The sequence below is a fragment of the Ptychodera flava genome, chromosome 8 (genome assembly GCF_041260155.1).
Source record: "Ptychodera flava strain L36383 chromosome 8, AS_Pfla_20210202, whole genome shotgun sequence".
Taxonomy (NCBI): Eukaryota; Metazoa; Hemichordata; class Enteropneusta; family Ptychoderidae; genus Ptychodera; species Ptychodera flava.
In genome coordinates, this window is record NC_091935.1 from 31922332 (window position 1) to 31943217 (window position 20886).

A 20886-nucleotide genomic window follows, 5' to 3' on the forward strand; every position below is an offset into this window, starting at 1 on the left:
AGTACCATCACAAAGCAAAGTGAATTGAAAGAATTGGTGGAAGAAATTGGATGTACGTGTATCAAGCCTTGTTTAGACTCACAGGGTTTCAATATATGACAATATATTTCCAGAAATTGTTAAATTGATTTGAGGATTTCAAAAATGTTGACACTCAGAGGACACTCTGTATGTGTGACTTTTGTATGCCCAATGGAAAAGGTACTATTGCCTCATAATTTTTTTCTGACAAATCTTACTAATGCGGAATTGAAGTGAAATGTGCCAATGTTATATTTGATGAAAACCTAAAAATAGCCTGATTTTTTTGTAAAAAGTTGCTCTGGTTATGAATAGCAAGCAAGATTTACTGAGATTTGTGTGTCGTAATCATCTTCGCAAGTTATGAACTGACCTAACAAAATTGCGCAATATTTTTGCAAATTATGTATTGGTCTGTCATACTTACATCAGAAAAAGATCCACTGTATCCATTGCATGAAGAATTTTTATTGAAGCCTTATACATGCAAGTGTTTGTGAGTCAATTTCAGAAATGATCGATATAAACTTGGTAAAATATTTCAAGAGAATTTCAAAAGTTGCATTCCACCTTCTTGATGAAAATCACAATTTCAATATTGCTTGGTCAGCGAAATGGACCTTTCACTTAGATCTGATATCCTCTATGGAATCAACTGATAATGCTAAAAATAGAAAATTGATAATAACTTCAATTTATTGAACCTTTTTAATATGATGACGTCAGCTGTTGTTGTGAAGTCCGATGTATTAAAACCAGTTAGCTCTTGACTTAATGCATTGGAAGTGGGTGGGGGAGCAATACTGTTTCGTCATAGGGTTTGAAAGGTATTGAAGTGTGATCATATTTTGCTTGCTAGGAAGCCACGTAGGGTTTTCTGGAATGCTATTGTCATCCTCCATTCAAGCATTGCTCTCATACCGCAATCACTATTTGTCCTTGCCAAGTTGCTCAGTGATAACACAATATCTATGCTTTGTTTGTTTCATCCCTGGGTGGTCCATACTCATTTTCTTTTCTTTTTGTTCGTCTTTTATCAATTTCTGAATCATCCATTGACCCCTGTGGTGAAGGGAACTCAAAGTGTCAAATAATTTTTTTTTAACACAAATTATTTAACATTTGTGAGAGAAATTTGAAAGTTTTTTTAAATTGTAAATGGAACACAGTATAGCATAGAAATAATTTGCAACTTCTGGTCCACTCAAAATGTCAGTGTTAATGTTACTGGAATGTGCAAATTTCCTTACACTGGTTGAAGGAAATAAAAATTGGAGAAAATGTTGAATGGTATGGAATACAAGCCTGGCATCTAGCACAGATAATAATTCATTGTATCGTAAGTTTCAGTCCTCTCCAATGTACATGTAGATTGTACTACATTCCTTGATTGTATAAGAACCACACAATTTTAAAATGAATTGCCAATGACAATGGCCCTTCAAGTCTCTTTTCCACTTGACTTTGGTTCATCCCGTTGTTTTCAATTGAGTGGTTGGGTCTATACATACATGTATACTCAGGCAAACTGAACAATTGAAATCTCATAAAGTCCAACTTTGATGTACAGCACGCCAATAGCAGTACCAATAGTTTTATCAATAGGCACATGGCCACTGAGCAAAAGTTTTTGTTTTTTTCAATAAAATTACGGTATAATATCATCATATGTATATGGAATTTTGATATGACAGTACTGGACAATACTGGTTAGAAGGATCAAAAACCCTTTCTTTTCTATTGTGAAATTATGTTGTCATTTATTTCTGCTCTCAAAACACCCTGAAAAAATTCACCCACCAAATGTGACCGAAATAACAAACCCTGTAACCATTCATGGTTTGATAAAATTAAGTCACACGTACATGCAAATAAAACTGTCACAAATATGAGTCCTGGATAGAAAGCATTACCAGAAGCATTATATCATATGTTACAACAGCCTGAATAATAGAGAACTACATTCATTCTGACACAGCTGGTAGAAATTTTATCATATCATCATTCATATTCTAATAACTGATCTCTATAACAATAAAGGCAATATAAATTATGTCATAGCAATTTTAAAATACCTAATAAACTGACAGTGACACACACAAAAGTACTAAGCAGCTGCATCACGACAAATTTTCATTACACTTTTTTTTAAATGACTTAAATTAAAACGCAGAAGCACAATGAAAAATATACTAGGTACAGGTCCCAATCAAATTCATGTGGTTAAAGATCCAAACATTTCACCACAAAAAGGCATGAAAGTCAGCAGGATTCTTGCTGTCTAGCCCTTGTTAATGATAATGTAACCAGTTTTGTATATGCATATATCTTTGACAAAGAAGAAAGTTGCACATGCAACAGGAGACAGTTGCCCGTACAGAGAGCTATAAAATAGAAAAATTACTGTTGTTAGGCCATCAGGTATGTAATACAAACACATATATGAGGACAGTCAGAAAGGAATCATTGCTAAATTTCCCATTGTTTATCTACAATGGAAGAAGAATGAAATATTTGCAGTCTTTTTATGCATGACTTGCTAAATGAGTTATGTGTGGGACACTTTCTGCCAAATTAGATTGCAGTATCAGAGGACTCTGATATTGGTTCTGTTGTGGCCGTAAGATGTGCAGTGCAGGGCAGCGTACAGCTCTATATTAATTTGACAGGGATGACTTGGCAAAATGCACCAATTCAGTTTGTTCTGTGGGCGCATTGGCAATTAGATGATGACAAACTGCAATTTAATCAATCATATTCGGAAAGGTTAATGACAAAGTACATTGTGAGCTCAATGAAAAATTGCTTGACATGTACAGTCGTAGGGTCTTCCTATGATGTGCAGCATAATAGAAGTTTAAAATAACTGACAAATAGAGTTAAATAACATTTCCTGTTTGAAGCACATTTAAAAATAAGTAAATAAAAATATGGCATTTCTACAAGAGGAAAGTAAATATTAATTTTTATGTGTACACACACACACACACACATGATGCCGTCACAATCATAAATTAGTAATAGAAAACCCAAAATACTTTTTATTACACTGCTGGTATGATTGTGTTTATCTGTATATCTACCTTTGTTAATGGTTAAATATAAATAATAATATCAATGATTAGTAGCATCAGTCTTTTGCTGTTGATGTACGCTGATTGAAATATGATACAAACCTGAATGTAATCTTTTGTGCAATATGTACTTATGATAGAAATCAGTATAAACATACATGTATATGTTTCAGTGTAGTATGTTACCGAATTACCTTGGGTGGAATTGTAGGTGGAATTCTTTGACAAAATCACCACGGTGCTATTTCACTGCTGTTATTCACAGTATGGCAATTGCATTGCTGAGAATACTGTGATACACCACTGGTATGTGAGTAACACCAGTGAAAATACCAGTATATTTCACTGTACTGCCAATTACGCTGGAACAGCTTTCCCACATTCAGCAACACAACCACCTATCTACTTCCTGGGTATTGAATTACAGAGTGGAAAATGCACCAGATATTTTTTTTATTAAAGTCACTGGTTTCATTCAGACTTGAAATTGAATCAAGACAGATTGTATGCATTAGTTATCAGCACCTTGCAGTGTATGTCGTTAACGTGACCAAGGGAGGCGAAACCACAGAAAGTACTTTGTGATTGTCCATGAGGCAAACATGTTCATTTGAAACGTGTGTATACATTCTGTAACACTATCCCTTTTTACACATACCGGTACATGTATCATTGAAAATTGTGCAGCGTTTGTCAGTACAGTATGCTGCCACTTGATTTCATGATCAGGTTGAATAGACTACTGGTACATACACTTGAAGATAGCCTCTGAGTGGAACTATCACGATCAGTACCTGCAGGGTTTTTAACTGAAAATTGAACCTTTCTCCATCAGTGAAATGGATCAGCTGAATTTCATGTAATGAGTTGTGAGTCATGCAGTATGTCTCCTTCCATCACCATCCCCCTTTTCCAAGAATTTGTCCCTCACTGAGACATCATAGACAGCTACTGTAGAATGTATAATCAAATAGTCTATAATTCTCTTCACATCAAAGCATACTAGAGGCAAATATGGTCCATTATAAAATACTGAGTTTTACATAATCGGAAATGTGTTGATACTGGTACTTTTTGTTGTGTCACACAAATCCACATCTGTGAAATTCACTCATCTCTGTTTACTGGAGTGTCACGTCAGGTATTGAACTGTTGTGTAGCATTATTCAGGATAAATGCATATGGAGTCAATTGAAATGATATCATTAAAAAGCAGTTCTGCTTAAAAGGTGTCAATACAAAGGATTTAATGAGTGATAATTGATACGATACAATAATGGTGATAAAAATAACCAAAGGAGAGTAAATGTCAAAGGAAATTCAAACATTTTACATTCTGTAATATTCACATATTTGTCAAGCAATAATATTTAGCATAACATTTTCCACTCCATAGTCTTGATGTTGTTAAGGACTGTAATAATATGACAGAACAGTCAGCTGATGAAAGCTTTGGTTGTCAGGAAACCAGTGTCTTTTAATGATATGCAGGTTTGCGTGTTTGGGTACAGGTTGTTGTTAATTAAAATTCACGATACAGCTTCAGTGTGCTTGTATCAGGTGTTTTACCAACTCTGCTGTTGACTATAAAGTCTAAATAATGACATATGTCTTTGACTACATTTTTATGGCACAAGGCACTCCAAATATACCTATAATTTTCATGCTTCTTGTAATCTGTTAAATTTCTGTCCATATGGACATAAAACATGTGGGCCTATGGTATTGGAGTTTTGTAGGTATATTGTCTGTATCAAAATGCAGTCATTGCTCATTTTTTTCGAGTTATAACAATATTTTTTTCGCTCTTTTATTTTATTTTTCTCTATATCACAGGGATGCCTCATTTGGTACCTGTTCATACAACCTGACACTTCTAGACTGTCTCAAGGCAATAGCTAAAGCTTTAGAACTTGGTTTCTTTCACTTTGATACATTCGATGTAGAGGAATATGAACACTATGAGGTAAGTGTCATTCCATTCGTTTCCTTCCCAACCGTGTACATAGTGGAAAAGCCATGTGGTCATTACAAAACTGTTAAGGGAAAATTAATGAACGATGGGAGCAATTTCAGTGTTTCATATAGAATACACACAGGAGGTTGTCATATTATGTGTGTGTGTTTCACCCTTCACAAGATGTTGCCTGACAACCCAAATGTTTTTGTCAACTTCTGAAACTTTCACAATTGAAATCTAAATACACCACTAGCACAATGATCGATTCCATTGAGAAAGCTAATATTTGCGTGATAACAAGCGCATGCTGTGTTTAATGTTGGCATATTGATTTCAGTGACACTTCACTCAAATTATCAATGTTTCGCAACTCACAGCTCTTTTGAGCAAAAATAACATCTTAAGGTCTTCACACATTTCTATATAAAACTTGATAGTTGACACAATCAATGATTTAGACTAAGGGTTTGACTTTTGAAAAAATCTCATCTAAACACATGAAGTGGAACGTAGTATTTCAGCGTTATTGGAAGTGTGAGAACACAATGTATGGAGCTTTCATTTGAGGAAACACACTTGTTAAAGCACTTGGAAGAATTCAATGTCTTCTTGCAGTGCATGGTGATCAATTAAGCAAACGCTCATTAAAGTAGAAATTCATTGATTGAAAAGCAAATATGTTACTATCTCCATGGCAACTGGTGGGGGAATTTTTTCTCTGTTACTCACAGAAAATTTAATGATGGTGTTTAAACTCACCGCAAAGGTTATTTTTATTTGCCCAACATTTTAAATTCTTGTAAATTTGATTTGTTTTAATTGGCCGGAAGCGATTTCTCACGTCAGCGAAATGTGAACTTTTCAAGTGCTTAGTGATTCTTTTTTTATTGGAAAGCTTAAGCTTATATCTCACAGGCAATTATTTGTTTCCCAAATACATACTTACAGATGAACTCCTAGATCCACATCACTCTGACATTTACATGCTACAGATATAGGAAAATATATAACGTTTTACATGCTGCATTGTACATGCTACATAGGTGCTCTTATGTGTACATACATGCTCATGTATCGAAATGTTCATAGGCGAATACATAACATTGTCTATAATTAAACATCTACATTGATATAATACCTGTATTTATAACAGTAGATCTATACATTCCTATACATCAGTCTATCCGTATGTATATACATGTACTTTTGTATGTATAGGTATACACGTGTTGGTATAATACACACACACAAGATTCATTCAAATATGCACATACCTGTACATACATGCATATTACATTCATTTATACATATACAGTGTATTTCTACACATATACATATGAATCTATATACATAAACACTGTATATGCATGCGTTCATATTTACATACAATACATACACAGATATTTATATAAAATAGATATTTGTCTAATAACATACCGGTATATACACATGGATGTTCTCGTCAAAACTATTATACCAATCGAAGTGCTAATTTTTATAAAAAAATAAAGAAATTATAAAGAAATCCATTTTGCTATTTGAATGACAACTCTTTCAACATCATGGTTACTTTCTGAATCGCAATGTGAAATGAACAAAGCATTTCAAAAATGTGAATTATATAAAATAAAGGAGAGCATCAGGGAATGTTTTCAGAATTGACCATTTCACATCGTTTCTCTTTTGATGCAAAGCACATAAACTACACAGAACAGCGGTCCATTCAACTATAAAATGCATAGTTATTTTGATGTAAAAATTACACATGTGAAATTGACGCAGCAATGAAATATATATTAGGAGTCATTTATGCAGTTGATTAAACAGTCACTTTACATTTGTCATGGCAACAATCGATGAAAATTTCTGTAGCATTTCATTCAACGGACGATTATCGTAATGTGTTACCATAGGAATGGCTTTTAATGAAGGCATTGTTTGAATCCAAGCGGTAATAATGCATCGCTGCAGGCCTTAACCCCCTAGGGATTTCCTCAGCGTAATTAGGATTGTACGTTCTGTAGGCAAGGCTCTTTTCCAAAGAGTAAGCCTTATTGAGCCAACTGAAAATGGTTGATTTTGATGTAATTACTTTACCGAGCAGCATACTGGCACCATCGTAGCAGGTGGTTTGAGTGACTTTGAAAAAAGAAAGAAAGAAAGACCCAGATTTCAGGTGATTTTCATTCATCTGTGATTTGAAAATAATTGAAAGCAGCCATGACGTGGTAGACAGGCACTCTACATGAAAGCCAAGGCGTTCATACCTTTCCACAGTTGCATATGGGAAGGAAGTAGTTCCAAGCAATGAAATGACTTGTGTCAGCTTTGTAACCCCTTTATGACCAAGTGCATCAAATCACGCAATGATGGAGCTGTTACAAATAGTGAAAGGGTTTTATAGTCCAGCAGTAATTATTTCCTTTGATATCTAATCACGCAGCATTTGCCTGTATTCATATCTTTGAAATGGTAAATCCATCAAGAGGTGAATTGTCAATCTGGTTAAATGAGGCAGCTTTTTTCCAGAGGTATCAGGTTGATGTGACTGTAGATTGAGTATTGTATACTGTGGATGCTGACAAAATAGTACATATTTGCCAAGGTGATAGTGCAGTTCTATGCAAATAACCATATGAAATGCAGACCATTTATATACCGGGGGTATACTGGTAGAAGTATGTATCTAATAAACATACTTCAGCCATACATACTTGAGTAGAAGATGTATTTTAATTCATGTATTAATGCTTTTACATGAAATTACATGTGTTATCTGTCAGCTAATATACATGTGTGATCTAAAGAAAGCAAGTCTGTACATAAGTGTTAGATTGATCTTTACAATTTCTGATTTTAATTTCAGCGTGTTGAAAACGGAGATTTCAACTGGATCATTCCTGACAAGTTCCTGGCATTCAGCGGACCCCATAACAAGAGTAAAATAGAAAACGGTGAGTGAAATTTTGATAACAAACTTTTGTAGTACTGAAGAAAAAATGGTGTGTGAAGTTTACATTCTGGCCATTTCTCTTAAGATGATATTCACCTCATGATTGAAAGTGTAAAATAGCGGCTATCAACATGTTAACTCAGTGGGGAAAATTCGATGTTCGATTTTCACACAAAATAGGAATGTAAAAATTTCATTAGGTACTCAGGAACTTCAGAATGAGTTGCGCAAGCAGCATCAATATATTGTAAAAAATTTAGTGTTGTCATACCTGTATTTATCCCCGAGGCACATTCTTTCTTGATATTGAGCAAGCCTTCACTGAGAGACACAATCATTTCCATCTTAGTTTTCTTACTCAGCAATAATGATTGAGTAGAACCAAGTATTGATATTACGGGAAAACAAACTGTTGATTTATCTTGGTTGCATAAAGAGATGTCTGCTAAACAGGAAACAATGTGATGAATAAATAATTCAGTCTGTAATATTAACTTGATAATAGGAAATTGTCTCAGTTTGACAATGGTATTTTGTTTGCTAATGTTATTATTTGGGAGATAGCAATGCAAACTGTATCGTGTACTTTACTGTGGTCATCAATACCTTCATTGTGTGCTTTAGTGTGCATACTTCAGAAAATGTAGATATTACAAAACAAAACAACTGGTACACAGGTACATTTTGACAGCTTATTGTCTTTTGCTTACATCAGAGTTGTTATTTACGTTTTGCATGTACGTTTGTTCCAGTGGTAATATACAACTGTATGTTACCAAGTAGGTGCCAGAATTTGCTTCAGTTTATTTTCTTCTAATGATGTTAGACCTGTGTAGAAAGAAAAATTAAAGGAGGGTTTAACTTTTTCGATAGTTGACTAAATGATCACTGACAGAACAAGGAAACTAAGGAAAACAGTGTATATTATGTAAATTATTTAAGATCTTTGGAACATATCTATATTTCATCTATAGAACATTTACATAGGTACCATTGTTAAGCTGAGAAATTTAATACAGCGCATCTGTTTTGTAATCAGCAGTCTCTTTCAGTATTCAGAGTGGTCCTTTTGTTTTGTTAGCTTCATCATCAGTTTAAATTTATCCTATTTGTGGTAAACTATATTTTTTAGGACGCAAGCTTATCGTGTTTCTGGTTTTTTATTTTGCAACCCAGGTTATCCACTGCATGCACCGGAAGCTTACTTCCCCTATTTCAGGAAGCACAACGTCACGGTGGTTGTGCGGCTCAACAAGAAAATCTATGATGCAAAAAGATTTACAGATGCCGGCTTTGATCATCACGATCTGTTCTTCGTGGATGGCAGCGTTCCAAGCGACGCCCATGTACAGAAATTCTTGTCGCTGTGCGAGAATGCAGAAGGAGCGATTGCTGTACACTGTAAAGGTAGAGTCTGAGGTTTTGTAAATATAAATCATAAGGGAATGTGGCTTGTTAGTTGATATAGAAAGCAGTGTAATAACCTGTGCACCCCAATTTCCTGTGAACAGGTCCACAATCACAATAGATAACAAATTGGGTTTAGGCTTAACCATGGTGGTGAAAGGCTGGTAAAACAGTCTATTATAGTGAATTTTGCTGGTGAACCAGATGAATTTAGGAAACTGTATGTGAATCTTAGGGGCTTAGACAGTGAGATCCTTCAGTGGAGTAAATCAGCTTTATTAAATGATTACTTCCTCATTGTCAGAAAAAATTCATTTTAATATTTTTTATTAAATCAACAGCTGGTCTTGGACGTACGGGGACACTTATAGCATGTTACATGATGAAACACTACAGATTTACAGCAGCCGAGTGTATAGCCTGGCTCCGGACATGTAGACCAGGCTCTGTCATCGGACCCCAGCAGCACTTTCTAGAAGAGTAAGTGTCGCTGTCCTAAAGCACATTTCAGAAAGCTTTCACTGCTCCAGACTTTTTTACGATGAAAAGCACTCTGTTATTTGTAAACTCACATATGGTCATGATGGACAGAATGATATGAGTAGACTTTCCTGGTAAGAACACATGGTGGCGCTTTATTGTTGAGTGTATTATGGCTGTGTGAGTTGAATTTCTTTTCCTCTGTAAGTCAGACTGTAATAGCCTTCGTAGTATTGCCAATATATCTATTCCCCAATAGCAGGAACTTTATCATAAGAAATTGATACTCGCTAAAAATTTTCAGTGGAAGAGAACAGACTGAACAACATTCAAATACCTGTCATCAGTTTGAACAAGTACAAATGTGAAAACCAGGCACTGAGGACTGGCTTTTTAACAATGGCTCATTCCCACATCTGCAGGAAACAGGCAAGCATGTGGGTTCAGGGAGACATTTACAGAAAGAAGCAGAAGGAAGGCAGGCTAACGAACAAATCTAGTGTCACAAATATCTTGTCTGCAGTGGATGATATCTCCATAGAGGATACTGACAGAGGCTACTCCAAAATGGAGGTAGGTACAGTTCAGGTTAATTCAAAACCAGACCCATTCATGACTTAAAAAGCTTTTTAAAACTTTTTCAGCTGTTACAATATGACAGAGTGATTTCCCTTAATGTTTTTGAAAATTTGGAATTGGTACTACCTGTATAGTACATTTTTCTTTTACATAGCCTGATAGGCCTGTGGTGAAGGGCTGGCATGTAGTGACATACCGGCCAACCTTCATTATGTTTCGTAATTTCACTTTTATCAGCAATTGTTACATGACATAGCATCATTGATCTTTATTTTAATTGCTGATATCACAAAAACCTTTTGTGTTCACCAAAGTCAGCTTTATTGCTTTGAACTTTCAACTTTGAAACTGTTAAAGTGATACTGTAATTACTGATGTTACAGCCAGTTCAAACAAAAACATTTGAGAAGGGTTTGTCACCGTGTCAAACACAATCCACAACCTGCATTTCAAAACTCATTAATGTGGCACTCGAATACTGTATTAACATAAAACATTTTTTCGGTGAAACCTTTTACGGTCACTTTCGGGAATTGATGTCCAAATTCATCCCAGAAAAAAAGAGTTTACCAAAATTTTGGTCACGGAAAGGTTGGACTGAGATGAAAAAGCTTTGTACAAAGTTGTGGACAAATTCACAATGAATGGAGTTATTTTTCCAATTATGGTGACAGACTTTCTCATGTAATATGAGGGTACTTTGGTTGGTTCATTGAAGTGTTTTATGTTTGTAACTTTGGTGGCATAGGCCAACAGCTGAGCTACAGTGTTGATCAACTGTGCTCAGTGACTGCTATACCAACCAAAGTTTCATACATTTAAGCGTGGGAGAAATTCTCATTTGCCACCTTGTTTTTAGCTTGAGGATGTGAGCTAAGCAATTCAGAACACACATAGCATTTTCCGTGTTTGAGGGGGTAAAGATACAACAGCAACATTTTTTAGCCACTGATTGTTATTTTCTCTGCAGATACCATCTCAGAAATAAAGGTTTATTAGACAGTTATGTCCATGTTATTTGTTAATGCATACAGCATTTAATTGAGTCATGCAGTGAAGAAGTCTCTCAAACCACAAAAAGCTATGTTTGATTGAGATGGTATCTTGCAGGCTTAGGCTACCAGTGTAGTTATTGAAAAATGGAAAAACATCAGCGAAAGTGAGCCACTCATGCTTAACAGCTGCATGACATGTCTATTTCAAATATAGCTGACAGAAGTTGATTTCATTTGTCTTGTATCTGGCCGTCATTTAAGTTTAAAATGAGGACTAGATACCAGAATATGATTTCATCAGTCAGTGACTGTTTTTAAAAACTGATGACATTGAAGCTCACACTCTGATTGGGTGACCTAGTCAGGTGGCAGATGATTGACACTTTGTCTGTGAAACACTGTAGCAATTTGCTATTCTATACCTTGTTACAGGATGAGAGTGATGCAAACACAGCAGACAGTGATGCTAACCATAATGACCTGTATACATTAGATAAATATCAGGTAAAAAAATGCTTTGCCCACCCCAAACCAACATGAATGTTCAGATCTTTTTTGAAAAATTTTAGGTGAGCTTGGTTTGTGTAGTAGTAGGATAGTCTAGGGGTGTAGGGATAGTGTGGTATCTAAAATAAAAAAATACTAAAAAGGGCAGATGTATAGACTTTACGGGTAGTAATAGAGTGGTGCCATGCTTCTATATGCATGTGTTCTATGGGTATCCTCTCGTTGTGTTTTCTGTGTAGAAACTGCGCAATGTTTGTATGACTGTTGTGTCTTGTGTACATGTTTCATACATTTCCCTGTCTGTGTTTGTTGCAATGAGTTGATGACAACTAATCGTGCAGTGTGCCTTGTAATATATCTTGTACAGACCAAAATGAACACTGAACGTAATGTGAATTTTTGATATTTTAAAAGCCTTTGCACTCAGCTGGAATTATAGATTAAGCAAGGTGGTTTCAATGATGGGGTCTATTTGTAGCATCAAAGAATGTTCATTTCATAGTTTTTCCATCATTTGTTGTTATCACAGGAGGACAGCAAGTCCAAGTTCAAATAGCTGTGTGTGTCAATTTGCTGCATTTTAGCACAATCATTGCCGACATGGCCCAGCATAGTTTGTGACAGTAGAGTCTTTGAACAGGGTATATCATGGAAGTTAGTATCCTGTAAGCATTTGGCAAAAAAATTGAAGGAAAAAGCCTGATAAAATGTCAGAAAATTATTATTCAGTAAACTCAGCTTCTACCACCAAATATTCAGACAAAACATTCCATGTTGTCTGCTTGTTGCAATCATTGAAATGACTGTTACAAACATCCAAACCACAATGAGACACTGAAATATGTACATCCTCATAATATGACAATAAAGGCCATATTGATTGAGACAGGTCAGCAGTGTTGTAGAATGGTATCAATTTGCTTTTATTAGTCTGATGTTCCAACTCTGCCAGTACCCGATGGTTAAATTCCCATAAAAGTATCCATGTCAGGAAACCCTTGTCAGTACATCAGCTCATTTGCTTTGATGTGTGCATGTGTGACCTTTGTCTTTGTCATGTGTTGCTCTCATAGCTTGGTGTGGCATTGGCAAAAAAAAACATTCTGTAACACATAGAAATAATGTGTTTTACTAACATCAGCATTTGTATTGAGCTGTTAAATCAATGAATTTTATGGTGATTCATTTTATTAGAAAGGTAGACTGTAATGCAGGGAAGTGTGCTTGCAAACATCCCCCTCCCCCTCCCACATCCCACTACGCTAAAGGGATGCACAGAGATACTTTTCATTTTCCATTAACTTGGGACATCCAAGTAATGCACTATTTATGCATAACTGTCAAATTTCATTGTGACTTCCATTGTGTAATGTTATCAATAGCATCATTTGTGACTTGCAGCATGATTGTAACAAATTTTGGTGACATTCAACCAATGAAAATGCAGTCTTTCTTAATTCACAGTGCATGGTAACTCTAATGATTGTGTGAGTCATGTGATGCAAATCAACCAATCACCATGTAGATTTCTACGATACTCACACACGAAAGCAGCTTGTACCTGGAAATTGAAAGACTTATTATAAACTTTGCCCAAGCTTTCCTCTATGAAACTTTAAACCAATGTCCCTTGAGATCAAGAATGAAAATCGGAGGTCATTACACAAACTTTAATACTAGAGAAAAAAAAATTACTCAATATTTACTGACTCTTGAAATTCAAAATGGCTACCGTCCCTGTGTTAATTCAGCTTGAGAAAATGAAATTGTCAATTGTCACAATAATAAGCTGGTGAAAACTTTATTTACTACAGGAGCTCAAATGAGCCCACGAGAAGTCGGAGACCAAAAATGCATTTTAAATATTTTTGAGTCCAAATATACCTTAATTTGGACAGATGATGTTCTTTTGCTTGTTAGATCCGTCAGGGCTGGTAACTGAAAGTATGGTACCATAGAAAGCATTACAGCTATATTTCTGTAGAAGGGCTTCGTGTGTGGTTTTGAATAACAACAAATGTGTGTTTTGAAGCCACTAACAACATAACATGTGAATTTCAAGTCTGGCTTACATGTATCATTGTGTGATTTTAAGTTACTCATTTGTTGCTTTATACTGTGATGTGAAAACTCTTCATTTCATTTCACTTCTCTTACCTTCCTCAAACATTTAATGTGTTACATTTTCTGTTCGTTCATTTTTTTCTATTTATGTAATTCTCTATTGTTTCCAAACAATGGCTTTGTTTTCACTTCAGGATTTAATTAACTGTTTACTGTCATACATGTTATATCATGTTTACATCATCAGTGTCATTGGTAATGTTATTCTAGTCAGCCACTATCCTCAGCTGTCTGTGTCCATTTCTTGTAACGGTACAAATTTTCCATTACCACTTAGTTTGTTTTGGCCTCCTGTTATGTGTGTAGCTTCATCTTTTTGAGTTTGGGTGCCATCTTGTGGCATCACGACTCGTTTCATTGTATAGCTCATGCTACATAATGCATGATATGAATCTCATTGCTCATTCCAAGCCTTTTGTAATCTCTAAGTGTTGCATCCAATTACACATAACTGGCCAGTCTGGTCATCTCACTTGTCAGATTAGGAAGAAATGTTCAAATCATGGTTTATCTCGCCATGATTAGTTACCTTCATGTTAAGTATATGCTGACAGATCCTTCTTGTACTGCAGAATTATTCACTGTATCTGTGACCAGATCATTGTATATGATACAGAGGAACACACCACATCTTTCCAATCCACTAACTACTGCTAGCTCCATCAAGTCTAGACTGGGCAATTGCTCTCAAGTTGGTCATCTGACTTCACTTCTGCTTTGATTCAGTGTGGGAATGTAATAGAACCCTGACCATCTATACACTTACAAAGGATAATTACCACCCCCCCCCATCCATCCCCCCTCCCCCAATTCCTGATAATCCAAATATTTTTACATTATGTCTGATGAGGAATCTCATTTAATCTCATTTGTGGCAACCCTTCCCCTAGACATATCACTGTGACAAAACAGTGCAGTATAAACAATGTAGTTTTAGCATATCTTTATCCATTCATGGACTCTACCAGTACTATTGCTATGCACGCCTTCACCTTACTGTTTCTACTTTAGTATGCAGCAGCTACAACAGCTGTATCTGTTTATACTCCATATTTGCCCATGTTTGTCTTTCAGGTGGCTCTTTCCTTCCCATAACAGCTATTTATTCTTCCATACACATCATAACTACATGTACTCTCTCTCTCTACTACATGCCATTGCCTTGCTTGAAAGATGGCATCCCCTTGACATACAGTGTTGTCCGTTTGTAAGTTGCAAATTTCAATACAAACAGTTTTCATGTGTAGACCCCAGGCTCACATTTTAATTGTTGTGAAATTCTCTGTGCCTTTTACAGCCTGACTATGACGGAAGGTCAAGAAGGGGTCAACAAGCCATCTGGACCCAGGGTGACAAACTAAGACAGTTGAAATTGGCGAGGAAACCCAGATCGGCAACTACGGGAGCTCTCAAGTGAGTGAAAAGGCTATGTGCATTGTGAAGTACTATGTAAAACCTCTGAACCGTGACTCATAGTGTGACCTATGACATCATGTGGAGGTTCATCCACGAGCCTGGGTTCAAAGGTTTAATGTGACTTAGTACTGATGGAATGATAGTGTAGATGTACATATTAGAATAATTAGTCTCAGCATTTCGTGTAAAAAAACGCTGGTAACGCAGAACTTTTACACGGTCAAATATACGTGTACTGTGCTGAATTTAAAACATCGTGGCATGGACTGAAGACACATGAACACCAGACATCACATTACAAATAGATATTTCATAGGAGAGCATGATAGCTCATCCCAACTGGACAAGCAAAAGAACAACTGTACAGCAGTTTTTTTGCAACAACTTGTTTGATCAGTCTTTTACACCGAGATACATGCAGTCGCAAACAACACTGTCATGTCTCCCAAGTTATTTTCTTGTTACCCAATCCTGGCAAAAAAAGGACTGTACAGGCAAGATGCAGTTTGCGGTGCAAGCCACAAAATAATGCAAATACAGGATATCTTTCAACACAAAGCTCTTTCACGGAACATAAACTCAGGTCACTATATACAGTGAAGAAGTAAATAACGGAAAGATACCTTTTCTCAATTTTATTAGGCTAGAAGATGGTAAAATTCATTCCAGGTCACCCTCTCAGCCATTCAGGTAAGCAATCACTATGACTAGTCTCTTCAAAGCCTTGTGATAGGAATTCTGATACAAGTATCGGAAATTTCGCACTTTGCCTGTTTCCTGTACACTCTTAGATTATACTGTCATCTTTCATAAAAACATGGACTTTTGTTTGAAAGCTGATGTCTGACTTTTTGTTGTGATATATGCATTTTGCTTGCCTTTTTTGGTATCATGTTAATCATTCATAGCTTTATATGAATACTTAAGCACCACTGGTAAATTCCCCAAAGGGCAAAGAATGAGAAAATATGTTTGGTTTACAATAGCTTCTGTGCATCAGTGAAATGTACAGAGCTACACGTTTAATCTACCAAGACAACATTCTATAGCTCCAAGTACTATAAACTCTTGGTGGCAGAACAAAAGAAAAAAAATGTTTGGTTTCTTCATGCTGTAAGGGTTTCTGTAACAGAATAGCATGCAAACTTAGAGAATGTCCACATCGGTGTACCTTCATGGAATATTCTGAAGACTATGATCTACCATAATTTTAACTCTCTAATGTAATCTGTAACAGTAGATCTGCCTTTCCTAGCTATAATTACTCTGGTATTCTAGGCTAAAGCCGAAAAAAAAGGAAATCAAATTATGAATCTGAATGCACTTAATTGTCTATTTCACTCTTCTACAGTGGCAATGCACTGAAAAGCCTTTTAAGGTAATCTTGTAGGATCACAATGCATCAAAATTTACTTTTCCTGTCTATTAGCTTTATCTTTATTTTTATTTGCATGGATTTCTGTTTGTTTTTGTTTTTTACATGCTCTTACACTTCTCTGCGTTTCATGTTTGGGTTTGCGGAGCATGGAGTATGTTCTTTTACTAAAATATAATTACGATCAGTCAATTTTAGTGTGTTTTTCCCCGTCCGTTCTGAGATTTTGATGTATGTTTTACTCTGTCAGTGCGAGTCTTTATCTCCATGTAGAGCAGGCTTCCCTGTTAAGATATTGAATTATGAACACAAATGAAGATTGTTGAAAATTTATCTACAACAAATATCAGCAGCAAACTTTTCCATAGTTCAAAGCAGGATAATGGTGTAAAATTAAATGATCATGATGTTGAAAGTACGCTCGTTTATACCCTAAAGTGATCCGAAGCTCAGTGTCCCAACATTGCAGTGGGGTTTGAGAAATTGAAAATGATTTAGTTTCTCCAATAAGTTGAGGCTATGAATGCTGGGAAAGGTTACAAAAGGGTCACAGCTTTGCTTGGGCACTGACAGAGTATACAAGAGAAGTACAATGAGTCACTCAGAATCCAACATTCCCATTGCATATACACTTCCGTTCCCCATGCAACCTAGGTAGGCCTCCTTGTTTTTCAGTAGCCAAGTCAAAGATTTTTGTCGAGTCATATGCTGGGAAAGTGCCAAAACCCAAACCAGAGATACTTTTGTCAGAAAACATACACTGCCTTGGGACAGATGTGATTGTGCAGAAATTTTTAGGGCCTTTTGCTTGTCAGTAGTCTCTTCTGAAAATTATCAATTTTATGATTCTGTCATTTATCACCGATATGACTACTGCAGGACTTTATGAAATGTTAATGCTCATGTTGTATTGGACGTTTTTTCTACTTGGTCATCTAGGTTGCATAAATTTACCTGCCTGCCGCACACTTTTGGTCGATCGATAACAGTGACTGTTAGACAAGAATTGCAGTCTTACTGACTATTACACCATGGCACTGTGTAGCAAACTCTCTGACTAAAAAATACAATAAATGTCTGCTGATTCAATGACTATGTAACATCTTTGATAGAATGGCTGTCACTAACTTGTAACGCCGAGTTTCTCTGGATTTGGAGTTTGTATATTCATAAAAATTAACAAAGTCTTCATTGAGTTCATATACCTGATGCCTTTTTACAGTCAAAAGTTCAGTCAGAAGTTTGTTCAAACTTGTACTTTTATTTTCAAAGTTTTAATACTTCGTTTTGAATTGCTCAAACAGACTTGGAGCATGCAAAAATTGTACAACCTAAGAGTACTTCAAAGTCAACTTACTTAATTTATGCAGAGTGGTATTTTATACATAATAGCATGACTTACATTGTTTGAAAAAGAAAAAGTCAATATTTACGATTAATTATTGCCATATGGGATCAGTTTTATGAGTTGGTCCACACGACACTTTGCTGCATATGGCTGTGTTGCAATCACCATGTACGACTGCCAGTTTGTCTATTTTTCACATCAAAAGAGTTAACATTTCCTCCTCTTCCTTTCCTGAAACAAAACACACAAAAAAACCAAATCACCTTTGCTGTTGATCCACCAGGACCAGAGCATCCAAAAAGTAAGCACATGAATATTCATGTGACCTTTCACCTCTCACCCCATTTTACTTCTTTGTTTCTCATCTTCTCACCCTTGACCTAGTCTTTCCTTACAAGAACCGCAAAGAACATTTCAACTCAGAATAAAATCTGCAAATCTGAAACATGCTTCATGTTCATATGAGAAAGGCAAATCAATACAACAACTAGAGAGAAAGTTTTCTGTTGCTGCCAATAAAAATAAAATGGTCACAGGGTGTATCTAGAACTTTCCATTGATAAGCAAATATGCAAATGAAGTGTAAACCGTATGGTATTATGGGATGAAAAGTCAAAGGTCATGAGAATGGTCATAGTTCTTATGAATGTTTACTTTTTAATAAGATAAAAAATATCTCTGTTTGGATATTTGAGAAACTCGGGAGCTTTATAGGTGTGCAGTGTTATATCTTGGTATAGCTTTCATTCCACATCAAAGTCAAATAATTGTACAGTTCTGCTATATGCTATGGTACAGGTGAATCTATGTATAATGGATAGGAGGAGAAAACCTGCATGTTGATTCATATTTTGATAGTTTCACCATAATCTAACACTAGCCTTAGGCTGCCATTTCCAGCAAGGGAAGGCTTTAGCAACATGTCATTCACACAGAGTATCAAAATAATTAACACATGACAGCTGGGTTTTCTGCTTTTTTTCCTGTCTCTAATGTTAGTTATCAACAATTAGGCCAACTTTCCCCGGATTAGTAGCGTTATATCTTTTTTGTGACATAGTCATATATGTGAATGTCATCTTGAATTTGTTTAATCCCTTGAGTCTGTGATACTGATACTTTTACAATTAAACTCTTGCACCTTCAATTTTGTGTGTGGTACACTATTTCAATAAAGCACTTATTGATGTGTTCAGTGACATGCTGGTAAAAGAGAAACCAGAATTTACAAATGTTTTGTAATGGCCATGTCTTTGGGAAACTGTGTGAAGTTTTCCAAGGAATTCCATGTGATACGTTAGTTATATGTTCAACATTGCGTATGTCATAAAATATTGAATGGGTTAGTGGATGAGTGTATTGAATGAATAATCGAAAATGATCAATCTTATGATTTAATGACAGTATTGTGACCGCTTAGAGTGCCAAAAAACTGATTTCTTGTTATGCCGATATCATGAATCAAGGAGTTTGTCTAATGATAATTTAAACACAGCTGACAAGTGTATTCCTTGTTTAAGAAATCAGTTAATAGAGTTCCAAGACACTGCTCAGCTGGCTGAAGCATAATTCTGACATTGCGTCAAAACTGTTGTTAGGGCATTACAGAAACTGTAAATATTAATTTCTTCACTGAGATTACAATACCACTTTCAACACCATCTCTTGGTCCAGTATCATCTCTTGGTTCAACCCATGTGACTCCCCAAACCCCCTTTACCGGTGGTACAGTTGAATGCGTGAATGTGTACTGAGTAGGAAAGGGTTGACTTTTCAATCATCTCGGGGGTTTTCTTTCATGCTGCGCTCATTTTATCCATAATGTACAGTATTTTTATCCACTCCTTCTCACTGCTGTAAACATTAGTAATTTGTGATATGCTTATAGTGTAAACAATTATGACGAAAACACCATTACAGCTTTATCTTTGAGTATCATCATTAATATCAGTTAGTGCTTTTCGTCGTACGCATCCCTCAAGCCTTGCCATCCATCATCGCTATCGTAAACTTTTTCACTGCTTCTTTATTTGTTGACCCAATTATCAGTGGCTGGACCTGGTAACTGGTTGCTTTTGGTGGAAAAGGGCTGTATGTGTAACAACATTGCCTTGTTCTCATAACCCATGCCTCAGTCCCAATAATCATGCAGCCTGCAATATACTAGTACCCATTATTTTGTTACCATCGACGAGCTTGTTCATGTCAGCAAAGTAGTTAAAATCTTATCAACCTTGTTTTCCTTGTGGCGGGGAATTTGTGTTAACATTTAAATCTGTCTACATTTTAAACAAGAGAGAGAAAACATGCTAGGTTTGAAGTTGGGAACTGTGTGTGCTGGTGTTTAGTTATAGTGTTACTGGTGTCTAGCAGTGGCTGTAGCTGCTAAGATTAGCTTGCTTCATCTGGTATGATATGCTGTGGTGGGGAATTTTTCGATAATTTCCTTTGTTTGCTTTGTGTGCTGTGAACATCATTTTGCCCATTTACTTGTGGTATACAAGCAATCATGTGGGGCTTTGTTAGCGCAGTAGGAATAAAACTCACCCAGGTACACTGGGCTTACATATGCTTTCAAAGGGATATCCAGTCATGTGTTATTTTATAAAAGATATTGAAAGTATATGAAAGTATATTGACATTATGT

The 20886-nt window shown here is 35.9% G+C and overlaps 1 protein-coding gene across 30 annotated transcripts in view; it reads left to right on the forward strand.

The window, feature by feature from the left end:
- Window positions 1–20886, forward strand: part of LOC139139083 (dual specificity protein phosphatase CDC14AB-like) — a 50156-nt gene that overhangs the window by 18129 nt on the left and 11141 nt on the right. For 7 of the 30 annotated variants that reach the window (XM_070707834.1, XM_070707825.1, XM_070707844.1 and 4 more), the window contains 9 exons: window positions 4932–5061; window positions 7922–8009; window positions 9185–9415; window positions 9757–9895; window positions 10318–10468; window positions 11902–11973; window positions 15398–15513; window positions 16159–16206; window positions 18523–18540. In XM_070707834.1, coding sequence (XP_070563935.1) covers window positions 4932–5061; window positions 7922–8009; window positions 9185–9415; window positions 9757–9895; window positions 10318–10468; window positions 11902–11973; window positions 15398–15513; window positions 16159–16206; window positions 18523–18540 — 993 coding nt within the window. Of the gene's footprint in view, window positions 1–4931; window positions 5062–7921; window positions 8010–9184; window positions 9416–9756; window positions 9896–10317; window positions 10469–11901; window positions 11974–15397; window positions 15514–16158; window positions 16207–16867; window positions 16895–18522; window positions 18541–20886 lie in introns of all 30 variants that reach the window. The other 23 variants (XM_070707841.1, XM_070707837.1, XM_070707845.1 and 20 more) reach the window with 5 other exon arrangements.